The sequence below is a fragment of the Amphiprion ocellaris genome, chromosome 17, assembly GCF_022539595.1.
Source record: "Amphiprion ocellaris isolate individual 3 ecotype Okinawa chromosome 17, ASM2253959v1, whole genome shotgun sequence".
NCBI lineage: Eukaryota > Metazoa > Chordata > Actinopteri > Pomacentridae > Amphiprion > Amphiprion ocellaris.
This window is the reverse complement of record NC_072782.1, coordinates 8,181,828-8,203,741: the sequence shown is the minus strand read 5'-3', so window position 1 is coordinate 8,203,741 and position 21,914 is coordinate 8,181,828. Positions and strand designations below refer to the sequence as shown.

At 41.1% G+C, this 21,914-nt stretch overlaps 1 protein-coding gene across 4 annotated transcripts in view; it reads left to right on the top strand.

The window, feature by feature from the left end:
- The window catches only part of unc5cb (unc-5 netrin receptor Cb), a 123,084-nt gene that overhangs the window by 47,395 nt on the left and 53,775 nt on the right, over positions 1 to 21,914 (top strand). For 3 of the 4 annotated variants that reach the window (XM_035947763.2, XM_035947762.2, XM_023269400.3), the window contains exon 2: positions 21,264 to 21,494. In XM_035947763.2, the coding sequence (XP_035803656.1) occupies positions 21,264 to 21,494 (231 nt within the window). Of the gene's footprint in view, positions 1 to 1,394; positions 1,416 to 21,263; positions 21,495 to 21,914 lie in introns of those variants that run through there. The other variant, XM_023269403.3, reaches the window with a different exon arrangement.

Here is a 21,914-nt window from a genome sequence, read left to right as displayed (position 1 = left end):
TTCTGTCGAGGATGGAGGGAGGCAGGGCCGGAGGGGCGAGGGGCGGGGGTTGATTTGGAGGAGGGTCGGCGTTGGGGGGCAGTGACAGTTTGGCAAGGTGATGTGAGCTGAACTACTAGCCCGTGGAGAAGTCCCCCCCCCCTCACATTTCCCCCGATATCACGCCATCTCTCCCTCAGTAGCTACCACTCTCTTTCTCTCTGTCACCTTCTTCTATCTTACCAGCCATGTTTTCACCTCCTCTATTAAGGCACCGTGTTTACCTCCTGGCGTGTTTCTCCTGGGCTGGCTGTCACTCACAGCACTGAGTGTTAGGCCCCACGTATCACACGGAGATACGTTGAGTTTTGAAGTGTACATGGAGTTTAGGTGCAGTACATACGCACAGTAGATTTTGTTTGTGAGAAGACCAATAATGTGAGTGTGTCAAAGGATTGATATAATAAATCTCCTTTCTAGGCATAATATCTGTCATTTTTCTGTTTATTGGTATTGTTATTTTTATTCACCAATTATCACCAAATGAGTCAATATATAATTGGACTTTTTATAACATAGTTGACAGGTATCATAGTTGATATTCTTGCTGTTTTCAGGCCTAAAATCAACACAGCCGCCTATAACCAAACACCACATGGCATTTTTACAGATTCTTCTAAATATTATATATACAATTGAGTAAAATTGAAATTGAAAGTTATTTATAAAGATATTGTAGTAAACCTGTTGACATGCCATAAATCCACACTTGACTCACACACTACTTTATATTAAATAACTCAGAAAGCCTTGGAGTCTGGCCAGTCTTTTCTTCAGGAGGAAATGACATCATGTGGAGCAGGTCATGTGACCTGAAATGAACACACTTCCTTATTTTCCATATAAAATTTGATATATTGGCAAAAAGAAATATCTGTCATGATTATCTCAACTTAATAAAAAGAACACAATCAGAACAATTTTTGAATAAGCTCATTTTTGTTATTGTTTAGCTAATTAGAAGTTGGTTGTTATTAAATTCTGACAGTTATTTAATTGATATTTTAGGGATATCCAGTCATTTTTTATTAATAAGTAATTGTTGCCAAAATAAATAATTATGTAATTTGTAAATACATGATCAAAATGAACATAAAAAACTTAAAAATTTTTTTGCTTTTAATGAAAATGTATGCAAGATATATCCCATGAACTTCAAAAGTCCCTCAGTTATATATTGACCCAAACACTTTAAATGCACTACTTCGGCTGATGCAGCCGTCTCTCTCCTTCTGCAGTCACTCAAGCAGTGTCCCGCCCACAGCTCTGTCTGATTTGTTGCATGCCACAAGTGACAGCCAATCACAGAAAGCTATTGTTCACGTAGCGAGACAGAGTGCATTGTGGAACACAGCTGACAGAGCTGTGTTTGTAAGGTGAGTTAGCAAACTCTGTTGAAGTTGTAATTAATACCGCAGTCTTCCACAAGTATGCCTTGTTTATCTGTTACACATAAAACGGCCCAATAATTCACTTGTTGGTGTCAGTGCAGCTGGAACTTAATTCTGCTAACAGTGCAAGGCTAAGGCTATTGCTACGAGGCTTGCTGTGCCTTTTAGCCTGTGGCTAATGCTATCTGAAGTTCTGTCTCATTTTCTAAATTAAAATCAAGTTTAGCAATCTGTTTCAAGTGACAGATATGCCTCTCTAGCAGAGATACAACCTGCAAAAACCGAACAAGAAGTTCAGTAGTCTCCACAAATCAGGGCATTAGCTGGTTTCACGGTGGCTAAAACTATGCTAATGGCTAGTTAGGAAGTTAGGAGGCAGCCACAGATTTCCCTGAAACAGTGTCTGATAAACGAAAGTGGTAGAACAGTGAAAGAAAAAAACGGTAGAACAGACGTAACTGCAGACAAACTAATCAATCTCAATCAATCAGTCTCGCAGTAAACAGATGATAGATTTGTAGCATCACATTACACTGTGACACCATCACTCCTATTTCTGTTTTACATATTCAGTTATAGTAATCATTGTTAATGTTTACCAATAATCAATATTGACATTGGCCCTGAAAAACACATATTTATTGGTTGATCTCACTTATCAGCTTGATGGTGGCATTAAAGGAAGATAATCTACAAAGTAATTTAATGGCCATGGAAATCTTTAAATTTATGAGCAATTCTGTAGATTTTTAAATATTTTACATGCTAAGTAAATGTTAAGTTCACTTGCTAGTTACATAAGTGGAAATGCAGATCATCAAAGTCATCAGGATTAATAGATAATATCAGTCTGGTCCATAAATTGCCCATGCCATCAGCATGTTCTCTCTGTACCTTTGTGGGTTTCTTTCTGGTTGCTCCTGCTTAGTATCACAGACCAGAGACATACATGTCAGGTTCTAAAGACTCTAAATTAGCTGTAGATGTGAGGGTGTGTTTGGTTTTCTGTCTCTTTATGTTGGGCCTGTATGGACTAGTGTCCTGCAGAGCGTCTTTCACTCTGTCAGCTCAGATAGGCTCCGGCCAAAGCAACCCGTCACAGGATAAAATGGGTTCAGCTCATGAATGGATTCATCATCTAGATGCTGATCATATCATCCGGAATTGTATATGTCTATAGATTTTTGTATGTTTGTTTATCTTTGGGTGTATTCAGTGTGCTACACAGAAATCACTTGTAACTTAATTGCAGTTAAGTTCACTCTGTCGTCGGTCTTTGTGCTTTTTTTTGTGATTACTAATTAATATGATTTGACAGTAAATGTCACTGTAGCGGCTCTTCATCATAGCTGTCGAGTGAAAACCTTTCATGTTTTAAATTCAGTTCAAGGATTACATGCTCTTTAATAGGATGAGGATGAGAACTATGTGCACACCCATGATTCATAAAGCAATTTCAAAACCTATTAGATAAACTCAAAAACACATGGTCATCAGACTAAAACAAGCCTGTAAAGCACCACTCATGTTGACACATGATGGGCTGTCACGCAGATTCTGACACTTTCTGACAACTGAAAACAATGGATGAACAAGTATTTTTGAAACCGCGTCTGTCTGTTTTTAAGCTCGACCTGAATGTCAAGTGCGCTGCATGTAGCTCACACAAGACAGTGAAAAAGAAAAAATCTCTCTGATGTGTGGAATCCTGATATGAACTGGAAACAGCAGTGGTCATTCCTTTAACACAACTGCAGGGATAATTGTTTTTTTTTTGTTGGTTTGTTTTTTTTAGGAAAACATCCTCTTTGGTAGATTTTCAAACATTCTTAAAGGTTTGTATCTGTGTGTGTATTTTGTTTGGTTTTTTTAGGAAAACATCCTCTTCGGTAGATTTTCAAACATTCTTAAAGGTTTGTATCTGTGTGTGTACGCTTTGATCTGTCAGCCTGATTTCCCTGAGAGGTTTCTTCCTGTATATTGTGTGTCTGCATTAGAATGAAGGTGGACATGCATTTGCAGCATGCATGTGTGTTAGCGTGTGTATTATTTCATGTCTGTAGGCTATGTGTGTAGGAGTGTGTAGCAGTGACATCAAGGGGCTCACCATAGACAGGAACCCCGGGGAGTTGCATCAGCATGCAGCCAGACACGCAGCTATCTGATATAATTGTCATGTCTAATTTAACCTCTGAGCTGAGCCTGATTCAACAATCAAAGATCTTGAATGTCCTGCACGCAGTTTGGCCGTCATACTTGCAAAATTACTTTTGAAATATTACTTTTTTTAAAATCTTTTGTTGATCGCTCCTTCTTCCCCTCTTCGTTTCTCCCTCCGTCTTTTTCTTGTTCTGGTTTGCTAGTGAGGCTTCTGTGTCAGTCGTGTTTTAAACACCTGCTTTGAAAACAGAGATCAGTCGCGTGGAAAAGCCCAACAGAAGCCTTCAAGGGCTGCGGATCACAGGCAAAGTCAAATATTTGGGTATGGAGCGTCTGGGAGGTGCACAGAAGAAATCTTTTCATCCCTCGCCCCCCCATATGAGGATTTCTGCAGCTGTCAAAATGCATCTTAGGGTTTTGGGGAATGAGTCCTGGCAGGTGACAGGATGAGATACACACACCAAAGGAGCTGATTAGTGATTACAATATACCTCTTTTAGGCCAAACGGATCATCACTGTTGTTGCTTTGGCAAAATCTTTGAATAATAGACGTTTACCGTGGTATTCCTTCAGTATATCCTCCTTCAAGAATGTTTAGTCTGTGTCTCCTTTCTTTTGGTGCCAGACAGACAATGTAATACAGCTTTTACACCAATCTACAGTGGAATTATGCTACATTAATGCTGGAATAATAATAGTACAGTCAGAAACTCTGATGGGAAACAAACTCAAAAAATATTGGAATAAGTTCCTTGCAGAGCAGCCAGGATGCATAGAAATTAATTATTACAATGCTTAAAGTTTTACGTTGGCATCAATTTTACATTAATGACAGTAATATCAGTCCATTCTGGGTCTAGATCCACTTTCAAAAAATTAGATGTGAGTCGTTATTACTCTGTTACATAATCTGAGGTTACCGGAGCATTAGTTTCTCGACGAGAAGGTGAAGACAAGAGTTTCGAAATGTCCACCTGAGGGCATGGAAGCTGATTTAGTCTCTTTATAATGTTGAGAGGGGAGAGTAGAAGCAATCCAATTTTCATTATGATACTGTAGCACAATTGCCTTCAGTGCAGACAATTTGAAAGGAGCACAGGTGGAAGATACAATAACTATGAAATGAATACCGCACTGTAGAGGAATAACAGGACTATCTCCAGTTTAAGGCACCACTTTTAACTGCACTTAAAACCCAAGTGCTGGAGTCTGAAGTTCAGGAATCTTTGTGTTATTCAGTGGAGAGAGTAAAGAACAATGTAAGATTTGTTCTGGTGAAGAAGCTAAACTTTACAAATGGTCATGAACTTGCCTGGAAACAGTAGATAAACTCAAGGAGCCAAGATGTTGCATATCAGGATAGTTGTTTGGAAAGAAGTTGAGAATTTATCATTTGTACCATTTCCAAATGTACAGCCAGTTAAATGGATGACATCATGGTTTATATAATCACTTTATCCCAGTGGTTGTTAGACTTCCCTGAATTTGACAAAACTGAACTTTTGCCAAAAGAGCACTTTGGGGATCTTTTAGAGAAAAAAAAGTGCAGAGATGCTGAGAGCAGGACACAGGGACAGTTTGAAAAAGGGCCGCTTGGTACATTTTAGCTCTCATTATCCGAGTATATGTTAAACCATGAAAAATAATATATATATATAAAATGCAGCAATCTGCATTGCTACCCTGTGGAAGGAATTTCTTTCAGCTGCTTGTATGTGCAGCAAGTTTCAGTATGAAACCAGGATAATTGGCTGTTTCTTTATGTCTGTTGCCTATACTGTCATCTCTCAGCTTTAGTATTTTAGATATCTGCCACTGGGGAGTGTCAAAGAGATGTATGTGGTGGAGATGAGAAGAGGCAGCCTCCACTTTTTTAGACTGTGGAGCTATTGCTATCTGTGGCTATTTATCTGCATATCCCTGTGGCTGACAGGGAATGTGGCTGAGCTCGGCTCTGGCTCAGCTCTGTCCTTGGAAGTGGGTGAGCAGCGGACAGGCTGGGAGTCAGACAGATGCCCTCAGCTTACCACAGATCATTAATGCATGAGGGAGATGGAGATGGGCAGTATCCCGTTCCACTGGAGAAAAGGTCACAGCCAGTGGAGACTGCAGAGGAAAGACGACATGAGTTGAGAGTGCAGGGAGATGGGAAGGGTAGAAGTAAGATAAGTGGAAGAGAGGGAGGGTAGAAAACTGGAATATGAGGACAAATTTTTAGAGTGTGTTGGTGCGTATTTGCACAGTGTATGGATGTATCAGTGCATGTGCATACATGTGTCAGCCTTTGACATGAATACAGGAGACAGCAGCATTTCTGACTTACCCTTTGAATCAATAACTACATTCACTGCAGTAAAGCAACCTTTTGACTTTCTTCTAAGCAAGACGGTTTTTAATAAAACCGTTTTCATGAGTAATGAGTAGAACTTCTTCATTTATATTCCTACTGACATTCAATGTAACAAAACCAAATCACTGGCTGCAGATCGTCCCTTCATGCCAGTATTCAACATGAATCCCTTTTTTTTCTGTTGTGTTCCCCTTGTCTTTATGCCAGTTTTGCAAACCCAATGCTTTGAGCGATTCTTTTTAAGTTGAGTTCATTCTGATGGTGAAGCATGCACAAAGCTGATTCCCATGGGAAAATCACCATAAACTCACGGGGAGTTTGTACTTGGGAGTACTTTTAAATGGCAAAAAAAATGAAGCGATACAAGGGCATGTTTTCCCTGAAGAGATTTTTTGGCTGGAATACCATGATTTGCCTCAGAGATAGAGATTTTTTGTTTGATCAAAGTGTATACATGTCTGAAATGCCTTTGACTAATGCAACTAAAATCAGAAATGCTGTTTAAATGTTTTTTTTTTAAAACGAACAACTGAGATTCAGCAGAGGCTGTAAGAGATAGATTTAAAAGAATGTTCATAAGTGAGACATCCGAGGCCAGCATACTTGCTTGAAAAACACTGAATGCAGCACGTAATTCAATGCAGGAGCTTCCTTTGATAGACCATCTTTATCTGTAAATCTCCATGATCAAACACCTGAATGATGTCACTTGAGTTTTTTTTTTCCCTCAGACTTGACAAAAGTCTCTCCAGAGCCACAGAAGACATTATACGAGTGTTTTCACAGGCTCCCCATGACTGTTAAATGGATTGCCACTTTAATGTTGAAATAATGCAATCCCTGCAAAGACGTTTTTGAGCTGGCCTCCACCTCTCCTCCTCCATCTCATGCTCCCTGAGAGTGACAGTAATGAACCATTTTGTGATTGCAAACAGTTCCACATAATACACACAACATCCATTATTAAATTTTTCCAATTTCCCCCCCCTTCTCATTTAATTTTGCAGAGATGAGCTTTTTAAGGCAATGGTACGAATTTGTCTTGTGAGTGTGCACATTCCATATGAGACGCTGGAATCCGCTCTGTTCAAGCGTGGCTGTGTAAATGACTGTTGTGGCTGGGAGGTCGGCATGTTGTGGCTGCCTCTCCTCCAGCCGGCCCCTGCCTGACCACGGGGGGCCGTGGCTTGCCTCCCTGTTGCCGGATGGTGGACGGGTGTGGAGACGGGGGAGAGTGCAAAGTGACAGAGGGAGGGCGGGGTGCATACTTGCTCCTCATTGCCCCTCCATTATATGTGGTTGACCTATTTCAGCAGTGAGCAGCAGAGGGCTGGGAGGGGTACAGGGCAAAATCACAGGCTGACAGAAGTCCCCCGGTGAGCGGAGCTGGGTGTGTGATTGCCTAATGGAGTCGCCCCACACACTCGCACAAAACAAACACGCACCTACTATCCGCCCTCCATCCTACCAAGTGTCTTTTCCTCTTAACACATCCATTAACAGGTGTAAGGTCCATGTGCGATTGTGTGCGTGTGTGTGTGTGCATTTGGGTGTGTGAGGTGTTGGACAGTTAATCCATATGGAAATGTTGAGTTTGTATTTTTAGTTTTATATGCTCTGTTGCGATACCAATATTGTGATCATTTCACAGATTAAATTGTAAAATGACTAGAGCCAATACTGGATTTTTGAGGCTGATGCCAATTTTTAGAAATATAAAACTGCAATGCTCTTAGATAGGACTATGTGAGAGAAGTTAAGATAAAACATTATTCATCCTGAAGAAAATTCTTGGGCCAGATATTGCTTAGAGAAAAACAAATAGCATGAAATAAGAAATGCAGTACCTAGAAGTAAAAAGCAGTAAGATATATATAAAATAACTTCGCTAAAATAAGGCTATGTATATGCATATATTACATCTTGTGCTTGACACTGCGGCACCTTCTGCTCGGCTGTGATACGTTCTCTGCTACATGTGCTGCACACAATGATAAGATCACTGTTGGACTATGTAAAGCCAACATTTCAAAATTTTCACAAGCATCTTTTGCTGCTTCATGTTCTGTAAAAAGGCAAGGCAAGTTTCTTTGTATAGCACCCTTCGTGTCCAAGACAATTCAAAGTGCTTTACATAAAACATTAAGAGCATTACAGTGAGGTGCAGATAGTTAAATGATATCGTGCAGATTTCATGCATAGGCGCATGAGAAAAGAAATGTTTTTAACCTGGTTTTAAAAGTGTCTACATTTGGTGGAAGCTTAATCTCCACTGGCAATTTGTTCCACTTGTTTGCAGCATAATAGCTAAATGCTGCTTCTCCATCTTTAGTCTGGACTCTGGCCTGGACTAGCTGGACTTGAGTCCGTGGATCTAAAAGCCCTGCTAGGTTTTTATTCTCTTAACATATCACAGATGTGTTCTGAGCCTAAACTGTTCTGGGTTTAAGCAAAAGAGTTTTCATATTGGCCAGTATCAAGCAGTATATACTCCAATGCCAATATATCTTTGCACGTATGGGTGACGATGTAAGTTGGAATGGATCATGTCACGTTTTTTAGACACCACAACGCTTTCAGTCTCTGGAGGTCCACCGGAAGGAAGAGCATCAATATTCAAAGTGATATTTCCTCATTTGGTTTTGGGATGGTGGTGCAGGAAAGAGAAAACTTCTAAAATGCATCTCTGCTCATTTATTCAGGTTTTCCGTAGATGGAACACTTGTCCTGATGTTTATGTGTTTGCGCATCTGTGGTCTGAGTCAAAAATGGACAACTCTAAATACAAATATGAAGAATATGATCGCCCATGCACTTCTCCTGGGACTGCATTTGAAGAAGCGCCCTCATCTTTGCCTGTATTTTTGTGGCAAGACATACGGTAGCTTCCAAACAGAAAAACAAACCTCACCACCAGAGGTGAGTTTCCATCTTGTTTCTCTCTCACTTTCCAACTTTCCGTGCTGGTTTTTGAGAAGCTCTGTGGGTAGTTTAGTATACAGCATACAGTTTCTCTCTCCCACAGAAATAAATAAATAAATAAATAAAAAAATTGACCAGAGCAGCAGAATCTGATCTGAAGTAGACACTCAAGATATATTTGAGATGCACTCTGCTTCCAGATGTGAACTGCAATCTATCTGAGCCGGATATAAAAATAGTGTGGATATGATGCTGTGATAGGAGGTTTGAACAGGGTCACAGCAGCAATATCTTGGTTTATGTGAGTGTAGGTATGGCTTCATATGTCTGCGTTTATCGCTGTTTATTATACCATACAGCCACTCATGGGAGCGGAAGGCAGGGGTTGCAGTGATATCAGCGAGCAATTAATTTCTGGATTGGCAATGATGCAACGGCTCATCCGAGCTGGAAATAGTGTAATGTACTGTGCAAGTCTATGCGAATACGATGTCCTATCCAGTGTGTAATTGCAGCTATGTTGCCATTCCTCTGCAAGTTGGCGTTACAAGAGAAAGGGACTGTGAAATGGGCTTTTTTTCTTGTCTTTTTCTTATTTTTTTCATATTCTGTTGCTAAGTCTGAGAAATGACAAATACAGCGTATGTAAACTCCCAGCTCAAGTCCTGAGTTAGCATTTTGGCACACCCCAAAAACAGCAACGCCTCCGCCCTACTGTAATTGTACATGTACGTAGTGTAGTCTATGTGCAGAAACCAGTGTGCTGCAATTTCCTAGAATGCTTGCAAAGCCCTTTTCATTTGAGGCATAAGCCCGGCAAGCATCCTGGCTATCCTTGAATAAGCATGCAGGAAGAGACAATAGCGGTGTGAAAATACAAGGGGAAAAATTCAACGCCACAGACCTATTGAGAGGGAGCCAAACAAATTTCAATTCCTGCTGTGTTACTTTGCAGTTTGTTTGAGTCGGTTCAGCATATACGAAATATATGACAAAATATAGAGTGCTGTTCTACCAGGGAGATATATTTAAATGCATCTAGCCTATGTGAAAGAACAAGTACGTCGCAGTTGGAGGGATGCAAGCGCCATGAGATGTATGTTTATGATTGTGAATGTGAGCTGAATATCAAGTGTTCTCAGAAATGCAGATTCGATGAAGAGCTGCATTAATTATTGTTTTAGTTCAGAGGAAAACATATCTGCGGCTGAACCTGCTCAGCCTACAGCATGTGTGACCGAATGTCATGTGCGGAGCTTCTCATATATATCGAAGCTTACTATTAAAATGAAAGTAAATGTGCATGGATCAGCTTTTCTCTCATGAGGGGACGATTTGAATGAAAAATCAAGTCTGTCACATTGCAGCACAATGGAAAATTCTATCAGTGGTACATTTACAGTGTAAGAGCATCTGATTTGATAGTGACAGTTGTCAGATTTTGTTGAGCAGTCTGTTGAGGAACTGTCTGATTGCTGATCAGCTGGTGAGGCTTCCTTTTGACAGCGAGGCTCGATAGAAGTTACAGTAACACTCGATGGCTTCATCTGTGTTTTTGCCACAACAGTATTCTCAGCGGATATGCTGTCATGTCCCCCCCCCCATGCTCTCAACACAGTAAGTAAAGAATTAGCATGTTGTACAACAGCGAGCTTGTGTAACAGTATTAAGATTTTAACAGCATTAGAGCCATATCTAACAGTTGAGCTTTTGGGCTCAAAGCAGCATGTTAAATTGCTGGAAAAGCGGATAGAGTGTGTGTTTTGTGTGTCTCCGGTGCCATGTGCATGTGTTTATGTGTGTGTGTGTGTGTGTGCACGTCGCAGCCCTCGGGGCCAGATATAGAGTCATGTCGATTAGCTGGCTATTGCAGGCCGGGGTCTTGTTTTTATTATCAGCATCCTAACGGTGGTGTGTGTGTGCCCTTTAATGTATCACCTCCTGTACTCCCTCTAGTGATCCCGGGGCAAAGATTTATGGTTCTGCATTACATCTGCCTTGTCACATTAATTCAGCCATCACACATAGACACATGCAAACACATACCATCCTGTACACACCCATGGCTACACCATCAAAGCCTCCATTAGGGCATACACCCTAATGTATTACAGCATACAGTAAATCCTAATCTGCTGTTTCCCCCTCATATCTGAGGTTTTTGGTAGATAGCTGCAGGTCCCTTTATTCAGCAGTGGAGTTCAAAAGAGGGCACAGTTGTCGGTAGAAAGAACATTTAAAGGAAAAATAAAGAGAACTTCTTAAAACATGCTATGCCGTTTTATGGTTTCTCACCTTCCAATTTGATTGACGAGACAGTGAGAATGAGATTTGGGGAGGTAGATGCGGGTGTGGAGGTTGTGTATGTGCATGTGTCTCATGGGAATAAGCAGGCAGCCAGATTCAGTGACAGACAAGGAGAATAGACTGTGCTCTGGGGACTGTGTCTCACACATTCTGACACACTTCCAGGCTGTAATGTCCTTCAGATAAAGTGCTGCCAGGGATTTTTTTTTGTTTTTTGTGAGGAGGTTTGGACATTTGAGTGCTGCAGGATATATGAGCATGGTGAGCATGTGTGAAGTGTGTGCACATGTGCGGGGGTGGTGCCTACTCATCCCGATAAGGTCATTTCTGTATTGGGAACACATCATAAAGGAATGATTGGATGATTGGCTTTTCTCTTTGTCATATAGACTGAATCATCATCGCTGTGTTCCATGGATTATCATCCGTACAGCTCTGCATTCATGTCGATGTGCTTATTTCTTCTATAGCTGTGCTTTTTATGTGAAAGTTTGGTTGTTTTTTCCACCATTGCTCAAATCAGTGCCTGTGAAAGCATATTGCCAATTTAAGTAAAAGTGTCTGTATCTTAATAGCACAGTGGTCAATTTAGTGTAAAAAAAAAAAAACCCGCTATAGAAACTTTGGTCTAAAGTTGTGAATTCAGGTTTTTCCATTTACTTGTACTGTAGAAAAAAAATGTTCCCACTGTGTTATTGTACATGGTGCATGATGACTAACAGTGTAGGAGAAATGTAATTCAAAGCAGCTGAGTTTTGAAAGGCACACCAAGCAAGTTATATTCAAAATTCAGATTAACCCCCTGAACCATAAGCAGTTTCTAGGCATTTTTATTCCAGTCATTTTTGCTCACTGTGGGCTCCTTTTTACAATATAAAGCCCTGTCCCTCTATGGAAACAGCACAACACTGGCTAGATGGAACAAAAAAAGAGCAAAAAGAACGAGAAACATGTTGTGTGTTATGTGCAGTATTTGATGGGCACTTCTGTGTAAGTTTGTAAGGTTTTCACCTTACTATGTGAAGTGCTTCGAGATGACATGGAGTATGTCGTGAACTGATGCCATATAAAGTAAGAAAACAACAGATGTTGAATTTCGATAAATCGATAAAAACCTGAAATCAACATGTGCAACATTTTTCCAGTTATACACAGATGCTGCCGGTACTGGAAACAAAATGTGACTCCACAAAGTATTTATTTTACTAGTTACATTTATAATTTGCTCCATACTTATCTCCCATCTGCTCAGTGAAAACACAGTTTGGAGCTCTTTTCACTTCAGTCAAAAAGTCCCTGAATTTTTGTCATGTGACTATTGGCAGTTTGGGAGAATTTGTTGTTGTTTGTCAAATGTGGTTGCTGCAAATAAATAAGTGAAAATATAATTCTTAATTTTGAATGAGACATGTATAATAAAGAAATTTCAATGAAATATCACAAAGTTATGCTTAGATTTGGATAATTTTTCTAGTGGAATGGCTTGTCACACAAGGTAAGTTCAAGGACCTTTGGAAAGCTGAAAATCCACTGAATTATGTTTAGTTTTTGTAATTTCTGGCTTTGATGAATGGTGTGTTTATGGCTTTTTATATTTTCTTTATTGATAACGTGCCTTTCAAATCCACTGGTGTGTTTTGGTGCTCTGAATCGGTCAAGGATCAATCTTTTAAATTACTACATCACATTCTTCAATCTTTCTGTATCCCTGTTTGCAAATTACCACTGTCAATACACCGAGACAAGGCTAGAAGAGATATGAAGACACTAACATATGTATATTAAAAATATGAAGCTAACCTTCATGTTTTGAGATTGATTTTATGAATAAATAGGTGTCTTAAGAAAAATACGGGCTTGAGGATTCACAGTATCAAACGTTGAGAGAAGTACCAGCTTTTAAACTTGTATACCTTTGCAGCCTTTTGTGGGAGATTTCACTTGTCAACTCTCATGTCTTTTTTCATTTTTGTAATTTAGCACCAAAAATGGATCACTTATGTGGCCTTACTCCAATCTGAAGATTGCTTGCAATGACGGTAAAAGGCATATGATTTGTCTCGATGTCTCTTTGAATCTGTGTCTTTGTGTCTTTCACTGTTAGTTAAAATCAGACACCGTAATATAAAACATTTTTTCGACACTGCTTTTACTCTAGATGCAGGTACAGTAGTAAACTATTTTTCTTCTTGATTCTTCATGCTATTTCCCCCCCCTAAAAGCATCTGTGTTTTTACGGTAGATGTGAGGTATTTGAGAGAACCTTCCTCAGGCAGTGTCTTCTTTGGGACTTCTATTACAGGATGATGTCAAGTTTTAATCAAATGCCGAGATCTTCTGCCAAATGTGAAAACAAATGGAAACTGAATTATTGACAGAAAATAAAGTTTATTTTTTGCTAACAGTTATGCAGCTTATTACAGTGCTAGTTTTTAATGAGTTGATCCTGTCTTTCTATTGTCATATTTTCTGTTTGTGTGTTTTGCATTCTGGTCTTTTGGCCTTTCGCTGGTGGCAGAAGGTGACTGCCCGCTGATATGGGCCAATTAGCCAAAGTAGAGGCATCGTATCAAGCTATTGGGCACAGTGAGGGGTCAGAGAGTACAACACGTCTCCTCTGACATCTGACAAGCACAGCTCCACTCCACAGCCCAGCGGCTAGCATGGGGTAGGGTGATGGCCCTGTCTGGCTTTGGGCACCCAGGGGTGTGACATGTGACAAGTGAATGGTCATGCCAGTTTGTGCTAAAAGGACCAGTCGTTATAACAGCAAGTGAAGTCAAGCAAGAGGCTTATGTATGCGATGGCTGCTTTAAAACTGTATTAAAATGTTTGCGCATCAGTGAATGCATGTACTCTGCTTGTGGGTGGGCGGAGAGTCACAGGAGCATGACACATTCATATTGACACCTGTCATTGAGGACTTGAAGCATAAAGACACCAAACGCGAATGAAGTTAATTGGGGTTTGTGTCGTACTGTGTGTGTTTGAACCCCTGTTATACCTTTTTGGTAGGTGTTAAATTGTACACCCCACTTGTTCCTCACACCCCTTTCCCTCTCCTTTCTCTCCCATCGACTTTGCTCAGAGAGCAATGTATGTGCCGTCCTGCACCACACCGTAAATTAGTCCCGAGTGGTGACATGGTGCTTGCTGGGTAATTTGGACAATGGGGCGTTTGACAGCTCACCCATCACAGCTACAACGCCCCGGGGAGCCACTGCTCCTCCTGAGATTTTCTCTGTCTCCTTGCGCTCTCCTCCCTTGGCGCTGATGGACTGATTCGCTAAGTAGCAGCATCATTCTCCAATCAACCACCAAAATGACTTTTCATCCATGAGGAAGTGGAGGGAAGGGACAGGAGAGGATGGGAATATACTGTCCAATGAGCATGTTGGAAAACCATAACTGCTGGAGCAATAGTTCGAAAAGCAGCAGAAGAACAGATTGTGAGATTATGATCCTAAAATGAGATTAAATAGAACATTTTTGCTAGTAATGCATTAAAAAGTTTTCAGTTAATAGCCACTTGAAGGTAATAAAACTAGAAGTTTACATGCAAATACTTGCTCCAACACTATAAAAGAGATTATTACAAAAACAGAAACCAGCTAAATGCTTCGCTGTTGCTAGAAATAAACACTTGCTGGTGCATCAAGGCAAATTCGACCATTGGTTGACTGAGATGAAAGGCTTAAATTAGTCTTTACACATAAATTTTAAATGTCTTTTCCCCAGTTTTTCCTCAGTGTTACTGTTAAATTGTTTCCATGATTTTGTATTTACTGTTTACACTTGTAATCTCAAAGTAATACAACATACAGCGTTATGCACTTGCAAATCCTACAGATATTTTAAAAATATCAGTCACCCATCTCATCGTCATCATCATCTGAACCTCTCTACAGAATCATGCTTCTAATTCTCTGTCAGTAATAGACTGAAGAAGGTGTCTGCTCACTGCTTCAACACCTCATTATCATAGGAGTCATTATTTTCTTTTAATTATTAGAATGCAAATTAGTCTGTGGTGAGTCTGAGTAATACAAATAATACAAAATCTGCTATTTCCTGTCCACACAGTTTTCCATTTAGAGTTTGTTCACAGATTTCTGTTTTTCAGTTTCGCCTTCGATTTCTATTATGATAAGTAAAAGTAAACGTCTCAGCAGCGTGTTTTTACACCAATATTTATGTGGTGTTTTCAAATCTGCATGAGTGTCAATTTGGACTTCTGTTATATAAATATGGAATATTTGGAAAGCGAAATTTGTCAAAATGGAAATGATGAGACTTGATTACCATGATGCTCTGACCTTGGCTGTTCTGGCTCTGTGATGTGACTGGACAGACAGTGACCAAGGCCTAGCATGACCCTGGCAACCACCAGCTGCCTCCTGCCAGAGTGCAGCCAGAGAGAAACAAGTGAAGGTCAGGGATAAGGATCAGAAAGAACATGAACAACACCCCCAATGAGAAAGACATCACTGACTGTGCAAAGTCAGGAAAAGAGAAACAGGACTCCTAATCACCGCTTTTACTTGCATGCTATTTTATATGAGACTCTCTTTTTCTCTGGCCACTGATGCCCTCAGGACACAGGTGGAGATAGGTGAAAGAGGGAAGGGAGAAAGTAAGATATGTCCATTTCTCAGCAGATATGTTTTAAACACTTATCTCCAGACCCACTCCTCAGCACTGCTTTCTTTTCAGCCGCCTGTTTGCACTTTGCCACAGTGGACTAAATCAATTTGTGCAGATTCGTTTTTCCAATTACATCACATACTCTGGTAAAGATAAAACCCCTGAATTGGACCTCTCTATAATGCCCCGATTTAATTATTCATAGTGTTTATTCGGTGGCTTCAGGGCTCTCTGCAGGTCATTGCAACTTTTGCCTGCAATGAAATGACTGTATGCTGTGAACTGATTGAGGTTAATGTCAAAGCCACCTGACTTTTAGAGAATGGTTAGTTTCTTCCCTTGCTAGGTTGTGTGATGGTAGGATTCCCTAGAGATGAAATATGAGTGTGCTTAGCACGCCCAAGCAGAGAGGTTCAGATAGGACAGAGCAAGGGAGAGGTCACTGGCCTCTTACAGTAATCAATAAATACCTGCTGCAGCCAAGCGTTAGACGGGGCCCTGCAGACAATGTGTGTAGACACATCAGTGTATATAAAGCACTCAGCTGGAAAGAGACATTAGAGTGGAAGGAAGCCTGCACTCATTTTTCCTGTTTCTCATGGAGCTTCTAAAGGATTTTGCTTTTAAAACAACAGCCATACATATTGATTAAAGCCACTGGGATGTATGGGTCTTTACTTAATCCAATACTAACAAGTATTGACTAGAGAAAGTCGTTACCATAGATTTATGTTCACTCAATATAATGGGTAGGTGTGCTTAAAGCACATTTATTGGTAGATCTGATTGACAGTCTATTTATCCCGCTTCAATTGACTTGACAGCTGAGTGGTTTATTATTCTGCATGACCACTCAGATGCAAACCACCTCTTGTCCTTCCCCATAGTGGCATAGCAAAACATTGGCTAGTAAAACTCCCTGTTGTCAAACGATCTAGCCAACCATTTACCAATCTTTTTCTGTGTGTGGTGCGGGAATGTATATATGAATGATGAGAAGGATGGCTGAGAAGAAAAAGCGAGCAGGAGAAGGCAAGAGGGAATGAGAGGGGAGCAAAGAGGATAAATAGGAAGAAAACAGGAATGAAGAGGGAGACGATTTATACCGGCGTTCATCCTTGTTCATGCCTGACTCGCCCCTGATGGAAGGGAAACATTGGTCCCACTGATACAGCGCTTTCCTTGGGACAATAAATCTGCTTGAGTGCAGATAAAGTAAGGACAGCTTATCTTGCACGGTGATGTCAGAGCCTAGCATTCAAAAGCTGTTATCGCAGACACTCACATACAATATATGATATGGGAAATACAGTCTTACAAATATTCAACATAGAACACAGTGCAGGAATACAGAACTCCACAGCGAATTATGTTTGACCACTGTAAAGGTGTTAAGACATGAAACGCCTGGCTTTGCTAAATTATTTTTTGTGACAGTTATGGGACAGAGTTGGATATGCTGTAAATTCCCTTTACATAAATTCACAGAACTTTAAGTGGTCCAATTTCAGCACCAGTGTCTGTAGACCATACTGTTTGGCACCAAGATACAGATAGATAGATGTGAATGATTTATTCCTTATGGTCTGAATACCGTACCCTACCGTCAGTGTAATATTTGCTGGTGGCAAACTGTGTAGTAATATTGCATTTGTGTGCTTTGCTTCGAAATTCTTCACAGTTCTTCAGCTGGTGTTTTGCAGATCATCTTTCATTAGGAATCGACTTCAGCCCCTATCAACACATGACATCAGCATGAAAGATTACGGGAGCTTTTATTGTCTGAAATGCATGTTTCAAAGGGGCAATAGAGAAGCAACTAAAGCCCAAGACGCAGTCATCAAAGCCTGGACACCGACTCCGATGTCTAATGTGCTGTGGATGCCTTGTCATCAGTTTCCACTGTTCTCAGCACAATAGGCCTCATTAATGTGACTAAGGTACTGATGATCGAGTAATGGTGCTGTACTGATCACAGAGTTGAGGAGTAATAATGCTTTGGGAAGCCAGACTGTAGCTCATTTCAAGGTATTGAAATGCGTTTGCTGGATGATTCCTCATGCAGGCAGCCAGTGCTCATTTCTAATGGAAACTATTGATGTAAGCGAGTCATTATGCTGCTGTTGTGTCCAAGATTCAGGAAGATGATGGCCACCCAGACAACGGTAAAGGAAAAAACTGTCAATACAAACTTGTAGAAGAAATGAGTAGCAGAGGAAACTTGGACTCGGCTAATTGGACATGTCACTTTGGGCACTGGCTAGTAGTTTAGTCATGTATTTGTGTAACACTTATTCTATTTTTTCGCTCAAGATGTACCTCTTTGTGCACATTTCTTGGTGCTTGTCTCATCCCAGGGACTGTGCTTTAATATGTTGCAGTGCCAGTGTTATGAGCCTGGTTTGACTTTGATTTACTCATGTCCAAAATGTAATCATCCTTTAATACTGCTCCACTCCCACTGCTGTTGGAGTCGACTCAAACCAAGGAGGGGCTGATTGCCAAGACCCGCTCTTACCTCACTTCACACCCACTTGCTAAGCTAGGATTAATTTGATTAATTCTCTACCTTCAAATTGCTTTTTCTCAGGCTATTTTGTCCTCCACCTGATATATTCATTGACAGCGCAAGATGGCGAATGTCATTCATTCACCAACCTTTATTTTTGAGGCCTTGTTTTGCAGCTCATTTATCTTCCAAAGCACTTTTTTGCAGTTGGGATGTGAAACTGATATAAAATTCAACTAATATTCAATTTGAGTCTTAAAATATTCACTAATAAGGCTTACAATATGAATTAGGAAAACTCACTCCAATTACAGAGCAAAATACAATTTGAATAAAAGTGCTGCAAGGACATATTTCATTAAATTTTAAACACCCAATATGGAGGCAATTTAGAAATTTTCTGATTAGAATCAAGCTACAGCATTACAAATGCTTGGAAAAAATCCATATTGCATATCAAACAGTGGAAGCATATTAATATTCCAGTTTAAAGGGATATGACACTAAAAAAAAGTATTTCATAATGCATATTTGCTCTGTAGAATCATTGCAATAGGGCTCTGCACTTGTTGAGTTTGTGATTATGCACACCACGGCTGTGTGTATCCACAAAGATTGCATCACGCCAAACATAGCAACGCCTAAACCTCTAAACTATTTTATCATGAACTGTCTTCTCATTGCATACGAATGGTGGCGGCGGGAGCCAGAAAAAAAGTAATGTTTCTCTTTGAGCTTCTTGTTGCTTTCAGTATTCTGTTCGCCAGGGAGCGAGGAGGGAGGTGCAGAGATGCTGGGTGTTGGGAGGTGGTGGTGGTGGTGGTGGAGGGGGGGGGCGGCATGATTGGTAAGAGTCAGGGTCTTTCATTTTGTCATGTGGTTTCTTTTTTCATTTCTGGGCTGATTTTTCACTGGAGGGCTAGTTCCATTCACTTGAATTTATTATTTCTCGCACTGAGGAAGTTGATGAATTCGAATGTCTGCGAGTGAGTTTGCGTGCGCCTCCATGCACATTAATGCCTGTGTGGGTGTATGTGTGCGAGCAGATGAGACACGCGTCTTTCTCTGTGTAAGGGAGCCACGCTTTCATGGCTGTTTCAGATCTCGCTGCCTCACAGTTCGACAGAGCGACACAGCCAGGAGGGAGGGAGAGAGAGAGAGAGAGAGATGGAGAGATAATGGGAATGGAGGGTGAAAGAAGGCTAACACAAGCTTTAATGAGTTTCCTTGGCTCTCTTTGCCTGTTTCTGGGTCAGGGTCCCCTGGCTGAGGATGTGGGTGGACTGAGGACTGTGGAGCAGGAAAGAACAGAGTAAGCCAAGGTCTGCCGGAATAGACTTCTACATAGGATAGTCATCACCTACATAAAGATGTAACGGAGGAAAGGCTCGACGGCATTTCAGAGTTAGTACTTCTTTAGTTGTTGAAATCAGATAAAGGTCTTGCACCAGCCCTTCACTGCTCCCACTCGAACACAAACTGTTACTCTGAAAGGTCAGAGGTCACTTGCGGCTTTACTCTTTCTTCTCAATTAGCTGCAGATTAGGAGCCAACAGAAAAAGAGGAACAAGTTTCAGCCACACAACTGCAAAAGTGTTCACTGGCATCATAACAGCACACAGACTCCCTTTCAGAGAGGATGGCTTTGGTTATTTTCTGATCGGCTCCTCCTGCCCTTTCATTTCCTAGCAATCAACTTCAATCTGTGGCAGGTATGGAGGGAGAGATAACATTAGAGAGACATCGTGGGGAGATATCTGCTCAGCCGAGACATTATTTAGTGCTCCGAGAGCATCGAGGAGGCAACCTCTGTCAGACAACAAGGCTCCAGCGTGTCCACACAGGACAGAGGAGCGGGTAGCGAGAAGGACATGGAAGAATTACTGATGGCCTGATAAACTCTTTTGTTATCTGAACAGTCTGTCTTCCTGTTTCTGTCCTCCTGCGCTATGTTTCTGTCCGTCTGCCCAACTCCATTTCGACGTCTCAATCTACGTCTGTCTGGCTGAGTTACTTTCACCGTCTCTCTCTGTTCTCCCTCTCTCACCTTCTGGTTCCCACTGTATCTCTATTACTCTGCCTTCTTTCTTTCACACTTTTGAATAATTGATGTCTACCGGTTCAATGGTAAGAATAGAACAGTTCTGGAGGTGACAAATGGGGTGGCGAATAGGCTTCATCCTCCTTTCTTCAAAGAGTTAGAAAGTTAGCCGTGCTCGCTCGTGGGCTTGTGTATGCCCATGTATTTGTGCCACTGTGAGGGGTTGTTCGTGTTTGTGTGCGCGCGTACACACGCAGTTGTGTGTATGTGATTTAAGACAGGGAGATGAAAGGGAGTTGTAATTACAGGGAAGCGTATCTGTCTACTGCAGAAGTATCCGAGGAATGGCACTAACTGGGCCAAAAGCCTGAGGTCATTAGATCTGCTGCATGTGTGTGTGCATGCATGCTGTTGTGTGTGTGTGTGTGTGAGTGAGGGAGAGTGACAAAAGCAAAGAGAAAGAGAGAGTGCGCGAGAGAAAACGGGAGACACGGCTCGATCAGCTTATAACTTCAGTTCCTCAGAGTCAACCTCTGAACTCTGCCTCTCATTATTGGCTCTGCCTCGCTCATTTCTCAGCAGTAGCTGACTGTGGTTAGACCAAGCAAGGGCCGGTTTCTGTAAATCCATGCAGCCTTATTGCCTGAGAGGAATCCCAGAATTTCCTGCGCTCTAAAATACACTTGTGTAAACATTCCAAAATATCAAATGATAGGGATTTCACTGTGTGCTGTGCGAATGGATAATCCCATGCAAAGGCTGTGGTTATAATACTGTCCCACTGTCTCTTGTCTGCCTTCCTTCTGGGGCTTTCTGCCTCCGTTCACCACTTCTTCCTCCCTTCATCTTCCCTTTTGGTACCTCAGTTTCCCTGCATCATCTTGTTTCTGTTTTCACAGTTGACGATGACTTCATTGGTCTCGGTGAGCTGCCGGAGACCTTCCCTTCAGACCCCCCGGAGCCGCTGCCGGTGTTTTTGATGGAACCAGAGGAGGCCTACATAGTCAAGAACAAGCCGGTCAACCTGTACTGCAAGGCCACGCCCGCCACCCAGATTTACTTCAAGTGCAACAGCGAGTGGGTCCACCAAAAGGAGCACACCGTGGAGGAGAGGGTTGACGAAAACTCTGGTCAGTGAAAATGTGTCTATTATTAATGCAATGACAAATTCTTTATATTTAACACACCTGGAAACTGATCACTGCCAATGCAAATCTTCTAGACTACTATCTACTTCTGGCAACTAAAACATGTTTGTTTTTTATGTTTATGTTCAAGAAACTCAATGCATGAGACAGAATTTAATATCTTTTTCATATTCCATCAAAGCCACTGGCTCAAGAGTGTAAATTGTGCAGTATAAGAAGATTCCGGACATCATAATTAAGGTAGAAAACCGGCAGCACAGTCATGCTCTACAGAAAGTATGAATGGTCGAAACATATATATACACATTTGCTCTCAAAAATGTCTGTGCAAACATCCACACAACTTGTCTCCTTGGAAATCTTGCAGGCCAGTTTATTTGATCAACTAGTGGCATCACTTTA